This window comes from Cyclopterus lumpus, chromosome 10, assembly GCF_009769545.1.
Source record: "Cyclopterus lumpus isolate fCycLum1 chromosome 10, fCycLum1.pri, whole genome shotgun sequence".
NCBI lineage: Eukaryota > Metazoa > Chordata > Actinopteri > Perciformes > Cyclopteridae > Cyclopterus > Cyclopterus lumpus.
Genome location: NC_046975.1, coordinates 11,550,591 through 11,569,287, shown reverse-complemented (window position 1 = coordinate 11,569,287; position 18,697 = coordinate 11,550,591). Strand labels below are relative to the sequence as shown.

Sequence of the window (18,697 nt, the reverse complement as noted above, 5' to 3'; positions counted from 1 at the left end):
ACGATAACATCGACATGCAAATACATATTAATTATCTTTCTCATTGTCATGAGGTTTCTATTATGGTTGTTCATTCAGCTTTAAGGGTTGGGTCAGAAGTCAGGGCCAAACCTTTATGAAACTATCTTGGGATCAGCCGAGATGCGACATTGGTCCAGGTGCGAAACGTGTGTGTAGGGGGCGGGGCGGGGCGGGGGCGGGGGGGGGGGGGGGGCAACGTTGTACCAGCATCGCTGTTGCGGCTGGTAATGATTGACGATTACAACGACATTTATTTCAATTATACAATACACATGATGTAAGACATTAACCATCTCCTCAAGAGGACAAACTCCTGCTTGAAAACTGCTGACGTTAACAGGCAGGTCGACAATTAATAGAGCGTATGCTCGCCTCTCAATCTGTGACAGGTGAAGTCGGGAGGACTGACAGGGCAGAGGGGGCGGGGCCTCTGCCTCCAGGAAACACCGTGACTCCATGGGCGTAGTGCATCGTTCTGGATTTAACAAGGCAGAAGCATCACTCCGACAGGAAAACTACAAGTCGTTGTCTCTCAGAAAAGGTGTCCAGCAGCGAAGGGAAAACTTGAGTCATGTGTGGTAAGTTTGCTTTGTATCGAGTAAATGTGTTTAGAAACTTGTTGGAGGGAATTTAAATGTATTTACGCACCAAAATTGCCTTGACGGGTTCCGACGGTGCCCAGTGCGCTGACACCGATTACATGCGATGAAACGAGGCATACAAGTTACCACACACTTGGGGTCGTGAAGTTATCTCGATGCTATTATATAGTCACGCTGAGAATATGAATTCTGAACTGACACAGTCGGAGAGGTGGCTCTGTTTTCGGACCTGTGCGGCAGCTGCGACGTGTCAGTATTTCCACTCACGAATGTTGACAGGCGAGTCCTACCAATTACTTTAACATCCACCCAATATCTTGCGCTCAGGGACGACGCTCGTACACCCGTCACTTAAGTAGCCTCGCGTGCAACACTCTCGAACGAAGGGGCACGTTTACAGACGAAAGTCAATGTTTAACGGCACTTCGCAGTCTGCGGGTGTGTGCAAGGAAGAGGCCAAGACGGTGTGAGCTTACAGCAGCCTGCCTACCTGGCTGCTGCAACACTGAGAGCAATGTGCGTCCGTCAATGGTCAGCTGTGTGCTTGCGGGAGGAGAGCTTCCCAGAACATTCCTACACGCACACACACACACACGCACACACATACACGTACACACGTACACGTACACGCGTACAAACAAATGAGTTTTAATTGAATGAAGACACAAGAGCTTGACCGACTCATGCTATTAAATGTAATGAGATGCCATTTCTGCTCTGTTCGGCCTCTTGTGCGTCCGTGTCCTTCCCAAACAAATCTATCCGTGTAAGGTGAAGATTATGTCGACTTTAATAATAATAATAACAATAATGTCAGCTATTGGCGACTTGTACCAACATTGTAAATGTATCCTTATATGCGTGGATCAAACGACGCAACTGTGCTCTCTCTGCATGTGAACTCTGCCGACACGGGTTCAGTTCTGTTTCTCTCTCTCTTCCTTTCTAAAAGGGATCTTTGCCTACCTGAATTACCGAGTGACTCGCACTAGAAGGGAGATATTTGAGACGCTGGTGAAGGGACTGCTGAGACTGGAGTACAGAGGGTACGATTCAGCAGGTAAGACACTCGGCCTCACAGCGTTGCCATACACACACACATACACACACGTACACACGCACACACACACACACACACACACACACACACACACACACTTACACACACACACACACATACACACACACACACACACACTTACACACACACACACACACACTTACACATACACACACATACACATACACACACACACACACACACACACATACATACACACACACATACACATACACATACACAGACACACCAAGGCTTACAGCTTCCAGTACTTCTTGGCAGCACTTGTGTCACGTCCTTAAAAAATGTAATCTGGACAATATTTGCAATCAGCAATCAAAGCATTAAGAAACACAATCTGCCAGAAGTGTTTAGATGATTTGGAGTTGAGTCACTGTGATATTCCACCGACACGCAAATCATTTTATCTGGGAAAATGTGACGTTGTTGAACTGTAATGAAGCAAAACTGGTGTAACTGCCAAAACCTGTTACGTGCGTGCATAATTAACCTGCTATTGTTCACGTTGTATCACGAATGTGTTTATGCAAATATATTCTACGTGTCAGTTTGTTCTTCGGGAGCGGATGCTGCCTCAAGGCGGTTCATGCTTGGTCTGCGTTGTCGCATTGAATGAACACGTGCAGTGCAGTTCTGCACACCAATACGTCAGCTTATTCCATTATCCAACTGTAATATTATATAATATATATTGTTACTATTTAATATCATAATGCAACATTTCGTAAAGGAAGTCGAGAGCCTGAAACAGATACAGCTCGCCTTCAAAGTAAAAGTTGCACATTTTCAAATCCGTCGGCTCCAGCTATCAATTTTAAGAGCGCTAGATTAAATAAATACCCCTAAACTGACAAATTAATTATACTTCATGCACAAACTTTTGACAGAGTGGGCCATATGTATTTTTTCAATCATACCAAAACAATTTAAATAGAAGTATTAAGAAATAATAATGTAATTAAATGTGTATAGCTACCAAGCTCATTTGACTTCTATCTAAGAATGTCTTGCCATTTGGACATTTAATATTGTTCAAACACATTCACACTACTGTATATACACACATACACACACTTTGTGTTTGTTAATCCTATTTGAGTAAGATGAAGCCATACAACTAAGATGTCTTTTATTAGCTGTTGAACACTACGTCTTACATGTGCACACAAACAGACAAACCCACATAAATAATACTGTAACATATTAAATCCTGGGTCACTACTCATAACCTATCTGCATTTTTTTTTATGATGAAGGTATACATACAACCTCTAGTCCCTATATACAAGGCTTTCTGTTCGCTTTCTTTCCCCAAAAGTATCTATTTCATTCTCCTCCTGTCTTTTTGCAGGCGTCGCTGTGGATGGTCCGAAGAAGACGGACACTGATAACAACAAAAACACCACCTGCATATTCAAGACGAAGGGGAAGGTCAAGGCTTTGGATGAAGAGCTTTACAGTGGGTTCTTCGTAAAACATGGTTTCTAATGTTTGAATTTTGATGACATTTTTTAAATGTCCCTGAAAGTCTGTTCAAGTTTCTGTCAGTTAAGTGATTGGTGTTTTTTTTGTTGTTGCTTGTTCAGAGAAAGACTCACTGGATCTGGATGAGGAGCTGAACATCCACTTTGGCATCGCTCACACTCGCTGGGCAACACACGGAGAGCCCAGCCCGGTCAACAGCCACCCTCATCGCTCCGACAAGGAAAACGGTAATGTTCTTTCATGCTCACATACCAAGTTCACCGTACAGTATAGATTCATTTGACACCCATGCTTAACCAACTGTAAATCTATGCAAAGTATACTGTAGAAATATCAACATAAATGGCAGTTTTAGGCTTTCAGTGAAACACCTTAGATTCCTTCGATAATGAGGAAAAATCGAGATCAACAGCTTTTTTACTGTGACTCTTTGAAGATCATGTTTTTAATGACTTTATTGTCTTCCAGCCTATACATCTCAGCAGATCTCTCAAGATACCCCATACCTTAATATAACATACCTTCTGTTCAAACCCATCTCTTTGTCATTAGTGTGCCATGTACAAAGGCATGTCAATAATGCACTGTAATAGTTGTTGAACTTTAGCCCCTCTGTTCACTCTCTTTTTTCAGAGTTTGTCGTCGTCCACAATGGCATCATCACCAACTACAAAGAGCTGAAGGCGTACCTGGTAAGTGAACTTATCATCAGAAATTTCCTTTGAATAAACAACGCTTTTCAAAGCTGCTGAGGGACATCTACAAGCTGTATCTGTCAAGCAGCTCCATAACCATCTCTTTGAGAAGCATACCATTCCTCAAATGAGCACAAAAGACTAGTGTGACACTGTTTGCCATGCAGTTCTGTTTACATGTTAGGCAAATGTAAACTTGTGGCTGTATAATTTAATTAGTTTGTTCAGCTGGGTTTGTAAAAGTCCCTCTATCCGCTGCATAAGCAACCACTGCAAGTGAAGTTGATCAAATAAGTTAATTTCATAAAATAATTACACTAAAAACTGATTTATGTAAGACTTTTCTTTTGTTTATATATCCCTCAAGCTGTCAGCACGAGAACTATCTATTGAGGCAACATTATTCAGTATTACTTATTAACTAAGGAGTGACTTGTTGCGACATTGTACTTGGGCAAAAGTCAAACCTGACTGGTAAATACATAGAATAATCATTGATAAAACAAATAAAGAAAATATGTTGTTTGGTAGAATATTTATTGATGGAGGGAGACAATCAAATTAAATCAAATGCACTGCCATGTTTCTACAGTAGCCCAGAGCGAACAAACCAAACACTGGCTCTAGCTGGGGGTAGCTAGTTGTTAACATTACAATATGTTAACAATATTAATATGAGACAACGTCTCACGATATTGATTTTTGCCTCTCTCTCAATGTACTCACACATAAGTAGTATTAACGGACAGATAAATGTAAATAAGAGGCGGGACTGCTATGTATGCAAGTAGTGGACAAATATGTGTCAATGTGAGCCCACAGCAATACAAATACCATAGCAATTTGAACATAAATCTTTCTGTAGTTATCAGCCACAACAACAACACTGGTATTTTCTCCCCCATTATGAGTCTCTGTGTGAGTCTCAGCTGCTGTATAGGAACTACAAAGGATGTGGTTTTGAGTTCTTTGCTAGGTGTTTATATTTCTATCTGTCTGTGGACGCAAAACTTTACAGGTGTGAAGTTGACATCAAAAGGATGGTAGAGTTTAAAGATGATTGAGGTCTGAGCGAGGCAGCCGGAAGCAAGGGAAGTGGAGATTGACTGCCCCACATTATGGCCCCGGCTCGTTTTGATGTTGCGAGTGGTGTGATCCCACTACATGGTTTCTTGTTTGAATATAATTTAAATCAGTGACATGAAGAATGAAAAACTAGAGGCTTTTACCTTTGTTTGGTGATATATATTAAGTTATATCATACTCTAAGCTACAGTTTTGATATTTCTACTGTTACCAACATTTGTTTCAAACATTTTAAACATTTTAAAAAGTGACCAGAATAAAAAATATATATAGATGGTATTCATGAAAGACCTGCTGCAATCTGATCTAGCAGGAGGACTGACAGTTTATGCTCAGATTGTTTATGTCTGTATTCATATACACTGTGCCTTCCTCAGATCAACAAAGGATACGAGTTTGAGTCAGAGACGGACACAGAGGTGATCCCAAAATTGACCAAATATGTTTACGACAACCGAGAGAATGACAGCATCACCTTCTCCACCCTGGTAGAGAGGGTCATTCAGCAGCTGGTGAGTAGTTCACACGTAGCACATAACTGACAGCACTGACTGCTACCACGATAACACAGTACCCCGTGCTAACTGCAGCGAGCAGTAAAGTAATGTAAGCAAGTTCATTCACTCAAGCATTGTACCATTTTTACATTCTTTACTGGAGTATTTCCATGATATGCCACTTTCTAGATCTACTCCACTACATTGCAGATGGAAATATTGGCTCCACATTCACAAACTTCAACATTAACATGCTCTTTTCATTCATCAGTGATAAAAACATAACAATTATTATTCTATAATAATAATATGACACTGTGAAAGGAGCCACTTTACTTCTGTTACAATCCTATAGCTTAGTGTCATAAAATATTGTACTAACCATTCACCGACACACACACACTCATTTGCTTATTTTTTTAATATGAGTTTGCATTTCCTCTCCGTTAAAACGATGTACACCCTCAGAAAAACAGTCTCTATAGTAACCGCCCAAACAGCATCACGAGTGACATCATCAGTCGCAGACACACATTTCATTCGGGTGAGATGGGTCAAGCCTCTCTGCTTCATTGTGTGACTTTCATGCGTCAGAGCTTCACACTTTTATTGGAGCAGGTTCTCTCTCCTTGGAAGAACAGAGGTGGCACAAGCAGCCATTTTGGATTTGGAGTAATGGGAACCAGACAACAGCGTCACAACCACAACACCCTCCCCTCCGTCTCTTTTAACACACTCAAGTCGGTTCTGCCTCTAACCACCGCAGGCAGCATTGCAGTTGGTGCTTTCGAAACACAGCTGATGTTGCAAATATCGTACAATAGAGGTCTTATTTCTTTTACCCCCCAGTAGTGGTGTATGGGTGTACACCACTACTTACAACACTCCCAAACCCCACAGGGCCAGAAGAAAAGACGTTTGCTCGTGTCCTGAAAATGTTTCTCTTAAAAGTTACATGCTTTCCAGGAATACATCACTAACTTTGCCTTTTATATTTTTATTTTTATATGATATTAAGTTGTTCCTCCTCAGTCTGCTTCCACGTTGGTGCATTTCAGTCTTTCTTTAAGCAAATGTAAACTCAGTTTTCTCTCTGCTTCTTTCTGTCTCAGGAGGGCGCCTTCGCTCTGGTGTTTAAAAGCCGTCATTTCCCTTCGGAGGCTGTGTCCACCAGGTTAGGACCACACACACACACACACACACACATACTGACATTTCATTTGGTTCCGTGTCTGAGCATTGGAGATGAGTAATCCCTGTTATGCTTTGAGGAGACTTTAATCAGTCATTGTGGCTTATCTTATCTTCATCGAATACATGTGACTTGTTATGACTGTTGCAGAACGTGCTTTGCATATAATGATGGAAAGATGTTTTCTGCGTAAATATGTGGAAATTCGCGTCTGCTTGCATGTGTCAGTGCGAATTGCATCTTAAGACTCATGCAGAGGTTGAATTCCGGTTCCCCCTCTCCCTGCTGGGCCTCTGGCCTCTACACCGGTTTCTCTGTGACTCATTAACGAAGAGACTCCAGAGTTTCCGGTTTCTGCTGCCGGGAAAACGGCCCTGCAAGAAACTTGAAAGACTCACGGTTATTCACTTATTATTCACTTTCATTTTCATTTGTACCTTTCCTGGTTCATCTGAGCCGTCGTGGATCAGGGGAGAGAAAGATTGCTGGAGCACGGGAGTGACAGAGGGAAACAGGCAGAGGGCAACAAAGTGAGGAGCGATTAGTGGGCTGTTACTTATGGCGTATGCCAAGACCTGCTGCAGTGAACTTTAGCATCTCATCTGTCGTGTGCTTGTAGTTTCTAGAGAAAAGATTCAGATATCAGTATATTGCACATATTGCTTTGACTTACTCAATGCATTTTTGGGGGTTGTAGAATAGTCAGCATTTCCTGGAACAGAGGGATGAGGGGATGTTTGTGATTATAAAGCGATACTAGTCCCACCCTCCCTTTGTCACCAAGCATCAACCTCCCAGCAGGACTTTTACTCTCCTTCTCAGATTCCCTTTCTTTTAACTTTCTCTCAACCTATTGTTCTGCCTTTCTCTTTCTTTCTGCCCCCCCCCTGTCTTTCTCTTACTTATAATCATTAAGTTTCTTCCATCCCTTTGCGTCCCTCCTTCCCGTCTCTCTCCCTCAGGGTAAATATTGTATTGGATGGCGACCACATGTTTCTGTTTGCAGGCGTTCCCTCTTCAAGCCCCACGCCCCTTAAAACAAGCAGTGGTCTTACGTCAGTGTAGCCGAGCCCCAGAGAAGGGCTAACAGAGAGAAAGGAGAGTTCAAGACAGAGAAAGACAAGAAATGGTTTCTCAAGAGTTGTCATAATAACTCATAATAATTGTTGGCCATGAAGTGGTTTCGTTTTGATATCCTGTTTGCACTGTGGTCACAAGATGGTTTCAACGTAGTCTCCTTATACCCTCCTCCCTCAACTTTCTGGTCGCACCTTTTCTGCCTCCACTGCCAATAGGGGAAGTCCACGTGGAATTAGTAGCCGATGAGGAAGCAGTGACTCAGTCCAGGAACTGTGAGCAAATCCGAGAGGGATGTAGACAAATTCAGGATTTGTTTCTTGTCTGATGTTAAAGATTAGAACGTTTAGACTATATTTTGAATAAAGTGGAGCCTCTGCACAGGGACAAACCCAACCTCCGGGTTATGTACAAAAGAATGAATAACTAATGTTACAAAGATTGAGTTTGAGATGGTTCAGGGAAGAAAACAACTTCACAAAGCTCCACATGAGAGTGTACGTATATGACATTGTTGTGTGTCTATAACGCCTAATCCTATACTGTCTCCCACTTCCCCCACACTTTCTCTCCCTCATCCCCTCTCCGTCACTTCTTCCCGGCCTGCTTCATACTAGGAGAGGAAGTCCATTGCTCATTGGGGTGCGAAGCGAGCTGGAGCTGACGGCGGACAACATCCCCATCCAGTACAACGGTAGTGAGCCCTGTTCCTGTCTCTGTGTGCCATTACCTGCTTACACTGCACCCTAAACCTCTGGTGCACACATTCACAGCAGAGTGTTTTAATTATATTTCATTTAATCAGCATATATTCAATTTACAGTCCATCACCACTTGTAAACGCATCTTAAAAGGATATGGCAGGCAAAGACCCAAACCAACGATGCCTTAAGGCTACGTCCATCTCTCAACACTTTCTGACTCTCAGCCCCAATCCTTCTTCCTGAAGTTGTAAATCTTCTCACAATCATGAATCATTTCCTAAAGCAGCTGGACACTGTAGTTTAGTGCAAACTCAAACAGGAGTAAATATTTGTCGGGGACTATTTCCAGCCGGGCGGTGTATGTGGGATCGACTCAAAATAAACTACACTGCCCTCGTTTATCTTAATGAAGGGATATGTCACCCAGTACAACAGTGAGGCTCATTGGTTCGTTTTTAATAGTTTTGTGGAAACAATGGAGCTTAAGCTTTGGCTACAGTTTTACTTGTTAGTAGGATAAATTAATTGTTGGTTTTGCTCTTTTCATTGAAATGGAAACACTTTATATGACACCCATGTCTATAATGCATTATAAACATACCTTTTATAGAACAGTAATTACAGTTATAAGCATAAATATTCATAATGCTGTAACAATAATCATAACACATTATGAATAATGGTATAATGCCTTATAAATGTCAAGTAACATAATACTTTTAATTCCCATCGTTATATATTGGTAGTTACTCTAAGTGGTTATTGATTGCTTTAAGTAAAGTAAAAAAGAAGTTTTCAACTTTTTGTTTTGCTCTAGCATATATTCTAATTCTAATATGATCCTTGCAAAAAAAGGTCAGTGAGTGAATCAGCAATTATGATACTTGACCTTGTAAGTTATTGTACTTTAGTTATTGAACTTTAGTTTTATGATCATTGCTATGAATCACGAGTGCATATAATTATATTTATACTGCAATCTAACATGATGTGTATGTTTATTATCCGGTAAACATGGGCGTCATTGTAGGTGTTTCAGATTGAGAAAGATATGTAGAGAGCAAGCAACAATAGCTTTAAAACATGTATCCTATGAAGCGGGCATCTTCTTTCTTTACTTTCTCCCTGGAACACAGTGTAATATTTATATCACTCTGGAATTCCTCAGATGTACTGAACAAATCCCACATAATGGCTAACTGTAGAAGAAGAACAAGATGTTTTTTCGGGTTCTGTTATCCATTGTGCAATAATTCTGTTAAAAAACTTGCTTCGAAAAACCATTTCCCTAAATTGTTGCCAGGGATTTCTTTGTGTATTTTCAGAGTGTAGTGGTCCTTTGGAAATCCCTCTGGAGAGCGGATAAAGAATGTGGTTCTCACTTTTAGAGTTCCCAGAATTTGTCTTGCAATATTTCAGATACGCTTGTTACAAAAAGCATCTGCTGTTATGATTTTACCTTGTTAGCAACAACCTGGTTGTTTTGCAGTTTCTTCTTCGTCTCTACTTGTTCTGTGTCTTCACTGCTTTATCTGTCCATTTAGAATATATGGTTCTTCTCTAATGGTTGAAGTGGGTCCAAAGTTCAAGGCAGAGTTGGATGGTTTGGGGCCAGGAGTGGGTCAAGCAGGGTGTGTCGTTTTAATGGTTGAAAAAGATCTTTTTTAATTCTCTCGTTTTCTTTTCATACTGTTTTATATAATGACTGATATCTCTTTCAACATGCATCTTCTTCAAAAATCCCTTTTGTTTAAACAATTTATATAATAAAATAATAATAATAAGATCATGGTGCAATAGAGAACACATCTGATCACAAATACCATTCCCTGATGCTTTCCACCAGGTCAGTCACATCAGTTTCATGTCTCATTCATTTGTTAACAAAAAGCAATATGGACATTTATGCATCATCACAATCCATTAAAAATATTCTGTCTTCTTATCTGTTGAACGTCTTCTGATCTTCACGTAAAATCTGAAATCCTCGACATGACAAACACATTTCACAGCAGTGACCTGACTCCATCTGGAAGTTTAGAGGAATCATTCAATTGATGAGCACATCTTGATTGTTTTAGTCATTCAATGTCACTGTGCGATCTCCGATCCTTGACCTCTAAATTCTTACCCCATAGCTAACTTCAAGGATGGAGTCGAGCAGAAGAACAGCCATAATCGTCCCGACTCCAGCGCCATCAACTCTGTGGGGGATGGCAGGCCTGTGGAGTATTACTTTGCCTCTGATGCCAGGTGAGATCCCAAGTGTCTGTGTAGTTTGTTGTTTAATTAGATTTGTATTTGTCATGTTATTAATTTCACTGTCTCCTCCCCTGTCTCTCTCTACTCTACCCATCAACGTAATAATCAAAAAGAAAGAAAGAGGTTCAGTGCCCTGTATTAACACCAGACTAGCGGACATAATTCATCACATATCTTTACCAGACGGCAACCTCCAGTTCTGAAAAGTGAAGTCAATGCAGCAGTGCTTTAAAACTGCATTCTCTCTACTGGCCAACAGGGGGTCCTCTGGTTGCAAAAAGAAGTCTGATTGTATAAAAATCTATGAGGAAATTACTCTAATTCTCACTTGATTTATTACCTCAGTAAACATTGTAAACATGAAATTATGGCCTCAATTACTATAGTTTCTAGTCTTCAATACAGCATAATGTTCATTTGTTTGTCTAGTAGATCTTTAACCCTCTCACAGTTGGTTTCCAGTTCATAAAAGTTAATAGTAACCCTTTTCGTTGCCTAAAACAGTCTTATTCAACATTCAGTTATGCTTAGCTCCTCCCTCTTGTGTCACAAAAAATAAACAAGACGGCAAAGAGCAAAATGCCAAATTCAAAATCGGTGTATAGAAACCAATGGGTGATGATGTCATGGTGACTAAGTCCACTACATCCAATCTATGATCTCTACCCACAGTGCCATCATTGAGCACACCAACAAGGTGCTGTACCTGGAGGATAATGACTTGGCAGTGGTGAACGGTGGAAAGCTCTCCATCCACAGGCTGAGCCAGCAGGTTGGGGAGGATCCAGTGAGGGCAATCAAGACCCTGCAGATGGAGCTGCAACAGATCATGAAAGGTCAGATATTCGTCAAAAAGATAGTTTTGTTAGGTGGTGGATATGAGGACAATAAATTACTTATATTTTATATTATTTGAGACGGGTAGTTTAACTTAAAGGGTAATTGTTAACATAACAGAGAACACTAAGAACACAGCTTCCAACAGATCTTACTGATGAATAAAACATTGTACTTTCAGGTCTGACTCCATTTCGGTGAATGAAAAACACTCTCCCTGGTCTCTGTTTTCTTACAATGAATGCATGTAAAAGTAGTACCAGGAAACAGTGGTAACATAGAGTTTAGTTAAAGAAACAATCCCACCAACTTCAATTGTGCCATAGAAACAAGGTCACAGACGGAGGTGTGTGCCCCGTCTTAGTTACCTAGTCCAAACAACACAATGCCGGTCTCCAGCCTCGACAAGAAACTGAGACACAACATCTTATAACCAACATCTTATAACCATTCTGATTAGACACATGGTGGGACTTTTTCACTTGCTGGACCGGGTCAGTCAACCACAACACTGCAAAAACACATATACTTCATATTTTATTCCTCAACGTATTTTTCCACCACGCCTACTGAATACACTGAGAACATGATACAGAGCTACAGATCGGGTGTAGTGCGTAGACTTGCTCGCCATCTGTTGGCTGAAAGTGAAACTAAATACAGCTGTCAGTTCTTCAGCCTTTTTCAACACAGACTCAATACACCTCTGTATTCGGTCTCATGGGGACATTCTACATGTCCTCAAATGTCATGAGGAGTACTGACCATATAATCTAAGTCAAAAATATGCTCCCCTCCTTGCAGGTAACTTTGATGCCTTCATGCAGAAGGAGATCTTTGAGCAGCCGGAGTCAGTCGTCAACACCATGAGAGGACGTATTTGTTTTGACACAAAAACAGGTGACTGGTGATCTTTCAAACCTGCCCTACCTGTAATGTTTAAAGATATGTAGGGCACCTGAACATGTTCCCAAACCCTTGTACCAATATTAGCAGGGACTAAAACAGGATAAGAGGATATGCAGTTTGTTGTTGTATCCTCCTTATTGTTTGTCTAATTTGAACGGAGTATAAATCAGAGACTAATATGTGCCCTCATTTATATGCACACTACTGTAACTCCCATCTATTTCCACAGTGATTCTCGGTGGGCTGAAGGACCACCTGAAAGAAATCAAACGATGCAGGCGGCTAATTGTGATTGGCTGCGGCACTAGCTTCCACGCTGCAGTGGCTGTGAGTAGAGCTATCAAAAACTCATAAGCATAAACACGATCATTCTGTGAGAAAGACAGCTATTAATATTATTTTATATATATATATATATATATATATTATTTATTTATTTAAAAAGAAAGCTAAAATTGTTGCTTTTGTTTCCTTAATTTTCAGACCAGGCAGGTTCTCGAGGAGCTGACGGAGCTGTCTGTCATGGTTGAGCTGGCAAGTGACTTCCTGGACCGCAACACGCCTGTTTTTAGAGACGACGTTTGCTTCTTCATCAGTCAGTCAGGTGAAAACAAAACCTCAAATTATTGGCTTCTGAGATCATCGTTTGAAAAACATCACGGTCCTGCGTGAAGTCTGTATCATCATCTTTTTGTGTTTTACCTCCAGCAGTTGCCTTATTGTGCTGTAATTCTGCATTGTAAGCATATTAAATCATTCCCTCTGCTTCCTCAGGAGAGACAGCAGACACCTTAATGGCGCTACGCTACTGCAAGGGTCAAGGGGCTCTGACAGTTGGTATAACCAACACTGTGGGCAGCTCCATTTGTAGAGAAACCGACTGTGGAGTCCACGTCAATGCTGGGCCTGAGATAGGAGTGGCTAGCACCAAGGTATGGTTTATAAAATCAGTTTCACAATCTGGCAACAGCAATATGTAAAATAGACAGTTTGTTTTATGAGTGTTTCTTGTGAATGTGATGCAGGCCTACACCAGCCAGTTTGTGGCCCTCACCATGTTTGGCCTCATGATGAGCGAGGACAGGCTCTCCCTACAGAAGAGAAGACTGGAGATCATTGAAGGCTTCCGGGTGCTACCTGGTCAGTCAGAAAAACACGAGTAAATCAGAAATGCAAAGCCTTCATGGTCTCAACAAGAGCCACAGTATCTTTAATGCAGACTGACAGATGCTAAACTATGTTTGGCCAACATTGCCAAATCAAGCTGCACAACAAAATACTGTATCTTTTGTCGGAATAAATGTGCACTCAAATTCTCTCTGTGAACAACTAAGTCTTCTACTCTCTTAGAGCTGATAAGGAAGGTGTTGGCTCTGGATCTGAAGATCAAGATCATCGCTGATGAACTCTATGAACAAAAATCTCTTCTGGTCATGGGCCGAGGTTTCCACTACGCCACTTGCCTTGAGGGGGCACTGGTGAGTTGAGAATGCCACAGTAATCCATCAACACTGCAATTCACTTCTCCTAGAATAGTATGAAATATGAAAACAAAGTAGATACATCAGATGACATAACAAAGTGTAAATGTCGGTAGTGCTCTATGTGTCCTCCTTAAACAACCGTAGAATAGAACATCTGTACATTTCTCTTCGTAAAGTCGTATTACACAATTACACAAATTGCTTCCTGAGCTCGACTGAAATCCAAAACAATCAGTAGTTACAACCTCCAATCAAACAGGCAAGTTAGGTACGGCATTCCTAGAACCCGCTCCATTCTTGGTGAATGCGTTTTTTAAGTCTTTGGACATCATTTTGGTGTGAGTTACAGAGACAATTTTTTTATAACCATGCAATATTTTAAAAACAGGATTAAGGATTATTTGAGCACTGGATGTTCTTATGCTGAAACTAAATGACAATTCTTTGATTGATGCAATTAGCTGGCTTGTTTTTAAGTCTGTTGTCTCTTTTTGTGATTTTAAATGTTGTTTTTAACTTTTTGCTGTCTGGCTGTTATTTGTGTTATTATGTGGTGTTTATGCAAATATTTACACTGACATCTAGGCCAGGACCTCCTTGTAAATTAGATTCCAAATCTCAAGGGTTAAAGGTTGAATTTAAAATGGTGTCATGTTATAAATGATGTTCTGAGCTAGTTTTATTCTTTTCACTCCAATGCAGAAAATCAAAGAGATCACTTACATGCACTCTGAGGGCATCCTGGCCGGGGAGCTGAAGCACGGTCCTCTGGCACTTATAGACAAAGACATGCCGGTGATCATGATCATCATGAGAGACGCCTGCTACACCAAGTGCCAGAATGCTCTGGAACAAGTCACTGCTAGATCGGTAGGTCCTGTAACAGACCTGCAGGCACTGGAAAACACACCTGGACCTTTTTCCAATTGACTGATGTTTTTGCTTGTGACTCTCTCCATCAGGGTCGGCCCATCATCCTTTGTTGCCAGGACGACCCTGAGATCAGTCAGATGGCCTACCACACCATCGAGCTGCCGCATACTGTGGACTGTCTGCAGGGAATCCTCAGTGTCATCCCCCTGCAGCTCCTGTCCTTCCACTTGGCCGTCCTGCGAGGATATGATGTAAGTAATCTGACTGTTTTTCATATGCAGTGAGAATTTGTATTTTTGCTTTAAAGTTTGTTTTGAGTCATAAAGTATTGCCTTGTATCAACCAAAGTTTTTTATCTGCTAATTTGATCACTGATCTGAGCCCCAGAAATGAAGGAGGTCATACAAATATCTGGTCATTAGCAGGAGATATTGAAAAGGTCTGTAGCTATTGTCACATATCAATATTATGTTAGGAAAATTATAACCATATTAATTTGGTCAAAACTGATTAGAAATATTACATTTAAATGCAAATTTATTCTAAAACAGTGTGTGCTTATATAATTAGCCTTTTCTATCTATTTACCAATGGATTTCATATTTCTGAATATTAGTTTTAATGATATACTAAGTCTGAAGTTCAGATACATGCAATGTTCTCAATATTAATGTTTTTAATTTAACTGAAAAAATATAATTTCAACATGTCAATGTAATTTGCATGCAGCACAAGACCCTTGGAGGCTATTTATTGCTTGCAGTTAATTAATTATTAAAATGCTGTAGGCCCTACAGCAGATCAGTTTGCAAAGCTCCACTTACTGAAGCTGCATGTGTGTCTGTATGTGGAAATACAAATGTTTACTGAATAGAGCTTTAATGCATCATAATACAACTTAATGCAACTGTTGTATGTAAGCTGTTAGTTACGTTATTTAGCCAATCAGGACTGTGCTGCACACCGGCTGCTAACAGCTAACGTAGCTAGGTCTTCTCCTGCCAACACAGATTGGTTGTTCATAATGTAGCATCATCATGGACATTTTCTGGTCACCGCAAGACGACAGGATGTTGATTCTTGATCCCCGGTACCTACAATACCTGTGTTACTGTCTAGAAAAACACATTTTCTTTATTTCGCATCATGAAAGTAAGCTAGCTAGGGCGTTTGCAAACTTTAGTCGCCAGATCTTGTGAGGGTATATTGTAGAGACAGAGAAAGATCTTAAACAAAGTACATTTTTCCTGGATTTGTCTGTCTAAAAAATGCCATTTTAGTGTCTGAATGTTGGGAAGATATGTTGCATGTGAAAATGGATCCAATATTTACTTTGATGACTGTTTGAAAGAATCGGTCTGGATCTGTGTTCACTTTAACTTCTCCCATTGGCGTTAATAGACCATAGACTGTATATAAGAAGTGGACGTCGTCACTGCAGTTTGCCGTTTTGTTCGTCAGCATCATGGTGACCAGTGAACGGGAGCGACCATATTTGGACAGTGGATGAGTGACGTAGAGATGCCGTATACGGCTCTGGTAGCGATAGCGTTCTCCGCTTTGTGTTTTTTTTTACTCTAAATAGAACGCTAATTTACTAAATGAACATCCTCCTGTTTTGAAGAATACATAAAATTAGCGACTGAGACCATAAACTCATATTAGCATGTTTACATGTTTATGTTTAAATCAAGTGAGAAGTAAGGTTATTTTCTTATAGAATTCTATCCAATCGGACTTCTTTTTGCAACCGGAGGAGCCGCCCCCTGCTGGCCACTAGCGATAATGCTAGTTTGAGACCTATCTGCATTGGCTTCACTCTTCAGAACCAGAGGTTGCTGCCGGCTCAGGACCTGCCGCTAGCCTCCTAAAGGGGCGGTGCAGTGGTAACCCCCATGTAACCCAGATACAGAAAACGGACTCTGAGTGGAGTATCCATTCTGGTGACTGCTCTCATTCTAATGTGTCACATGGAGCATAGGGCAGTGGGTGTGCATGTGAAGCCCACAGGCAGGTGTTTACAACCCTCTGGTTGGTTAAATTGTGTAGTATTAACAATGATCTTTGTAAGGCTGGGTTTTACATACTGTTAATCTTGCGTTTTCATCTTTCATCCCTCTAACCAATTTGGATGATGTCCTTGAGTAGTTTACACTGTTATGGTATGTGTAATCAGTGACTTTTCTTAAGAACAGGAAGTTGTCAGTGACTCAGAATGTAATGGTTTTTTGAGATTGTTACCCACCTTTTCTAGCTTGCTAATGTGTGTTTGTTTAAGCCTGTGTAAGTGTATGTTTCGTAGATAAAATACAGCAAATACACTATTTGACACAGCTCCAAGTTATTTGTTCCAACAAGCTTCTTTCTCTTTTTGCAGGTTGACTTTCCAAGAAACTTGGCCAAATCTGTGACCGTGGAATAATTACAGTATGCAAAACGCAACAGAGGAGATAGGAGGCTCATAGATCAGTCCAATCGTGCAATTTGTTCAGTGTGTGTGCAAGTGTGTGTGCGTGTGTGTGCGTGTGTGTGCGTGTGTGTGTGCGCGTGTGTTTGTGTTCGGCGAAATTGGGGTTAAGTAGGGCACTTTGTTTGTGTGTGTTTGTAGGGATGAGGGTGTGAATGAGAGAAAAATCTAAAATAGAGAGATATACTGTACAATGACATTTAAAAAAAAAAAGAAGAAGAAAAAAGAAGAGAAATGTGAAGACCAAATCCGACCAATAAATACACTGCTGAGGACGTGCCAGTGCCATTGAGGCTTTCTCGGAAAAGTCTCTGAAACGATATCCTCACATCCAAAGCAACCAACACGCTGTGCCTTCTTCTTATCTCATGATGAGCCAAGAAAACACATACTAGAGACTTAGCAGAAAGGCATTAATATGGTGTATTGAAGTGTTTACAGTTGTGCAATATGGGGACCAAATGTGCATTATGCATGCACACAATCATGAGTGAGGTGATATATTCTCTTTATGTTTTTATGGTTTTCTTATGTCCACTGGGGGCAGCTTACCTCTCTTTGACCAATGGGAAATGTAGGAATCAAACTCTTTTATTTTAGAGTGAGAGAGTTCTCTAAATTATGAAAATCTCTTTTTTATATATATGTTGCTGCACATTTATGCCATCACTGTTCCTGATGAGCCATTGCCCCATAACTTCAATATTTTTAGCAGTTACCGGAGGGAAATTCATTGATCTGACTTTCACATTATTACTTGATTATTTTGGTATTTTTTCCGGTCCATTTTTCTGTTATTACATTTTAATTTTAATATTGTATTGCTATTCTGTTTAACAGAACTGCAGCTACCAAAGACAGTTCATGGTAGATCATGAAACTTTTCCCTGGACTTTCCTTATACTTATTCTTGTTAGAGTTTTTTTTACAAATGATGATAATCATAAATATTTAAAGAGCATTCATGCAGCAAACAAATAATGTACCGTGACTTTGAATAACACTTTTGTTTTTAATAATAATATTCTGTATTTATCAGATTTTTATGTTTCTAAGGGCTTGGAAGGGTTTGATTAATATCTTTAACTGTGATTGTATTTTATACTGTGTGTTTTATATACATAAGGTACTATCAATCAATAAATAGATAAAGGCATGTTATTCAAAGTGTGCTGTTGTTGTTCCTCTTTTCTCCATTACTGAGACAGGCGGATGATAACTGCAGGTATCGTTTTTATTCATTTATTTATGTGACGAAGTGGTGGGTGCCTATACCATTCAGTGTAATCAGTACACTTTACTCCGAAGTGCTTCCATTTTATTCAGATTTTCACTTAAAATCTAAAGTTACTTCGAATAATCTGATTTTACATCTTACAATCATATAATTTATGAGGGATATAACGAGACACAGTGGAAATGAGC

At 40.3% G+C, this 18,697-nt stretch overlaps 1 protein-coding gene across 1 annotated transcript; it reads left to right on the top strand.

Annotated features, from left to right (window-relative positions):
• The first annotated feature begins 477 nt into the window (after positions 1-477).
• On the top strand, positions 478-18,439 carry gfpt2 (glutamine-fructose-6-phosphate transaminase 2). Its single transcript, XM_034543780.1, has 19 exons — positions 478-599; positions 1,576-1,683; positions 3,056-3,163; positions 3,291-3,416; positions 3,823-3,881; positions 5,348-5,482; positions 6,580-6,641; positions 8,354-8,430; positions 10,579-10,693; positions 11,375-11,538; positions 12,344-12,439; positions 12,678-12,775; positions 12,932-13,052; positions 13,223-13,380; positions 13,474-13,588; positions 13,799-13,926; positions 14,635-14,802; positions 14,895-15,056; positions 17,183-18,439. Exons 1-19 carry the CDS (start codon positions 593-595, stop codon positions 17,225-17,227), a joined length of 2,052 nt encoding a protein of 683 aa, XP_034399671.1. The 5' UTR covers positions 478-592; the 3' UTR covers positions 17,228-18,439.
• Positions 18,440-18,697: the final 258 nt, after the last annotated feature.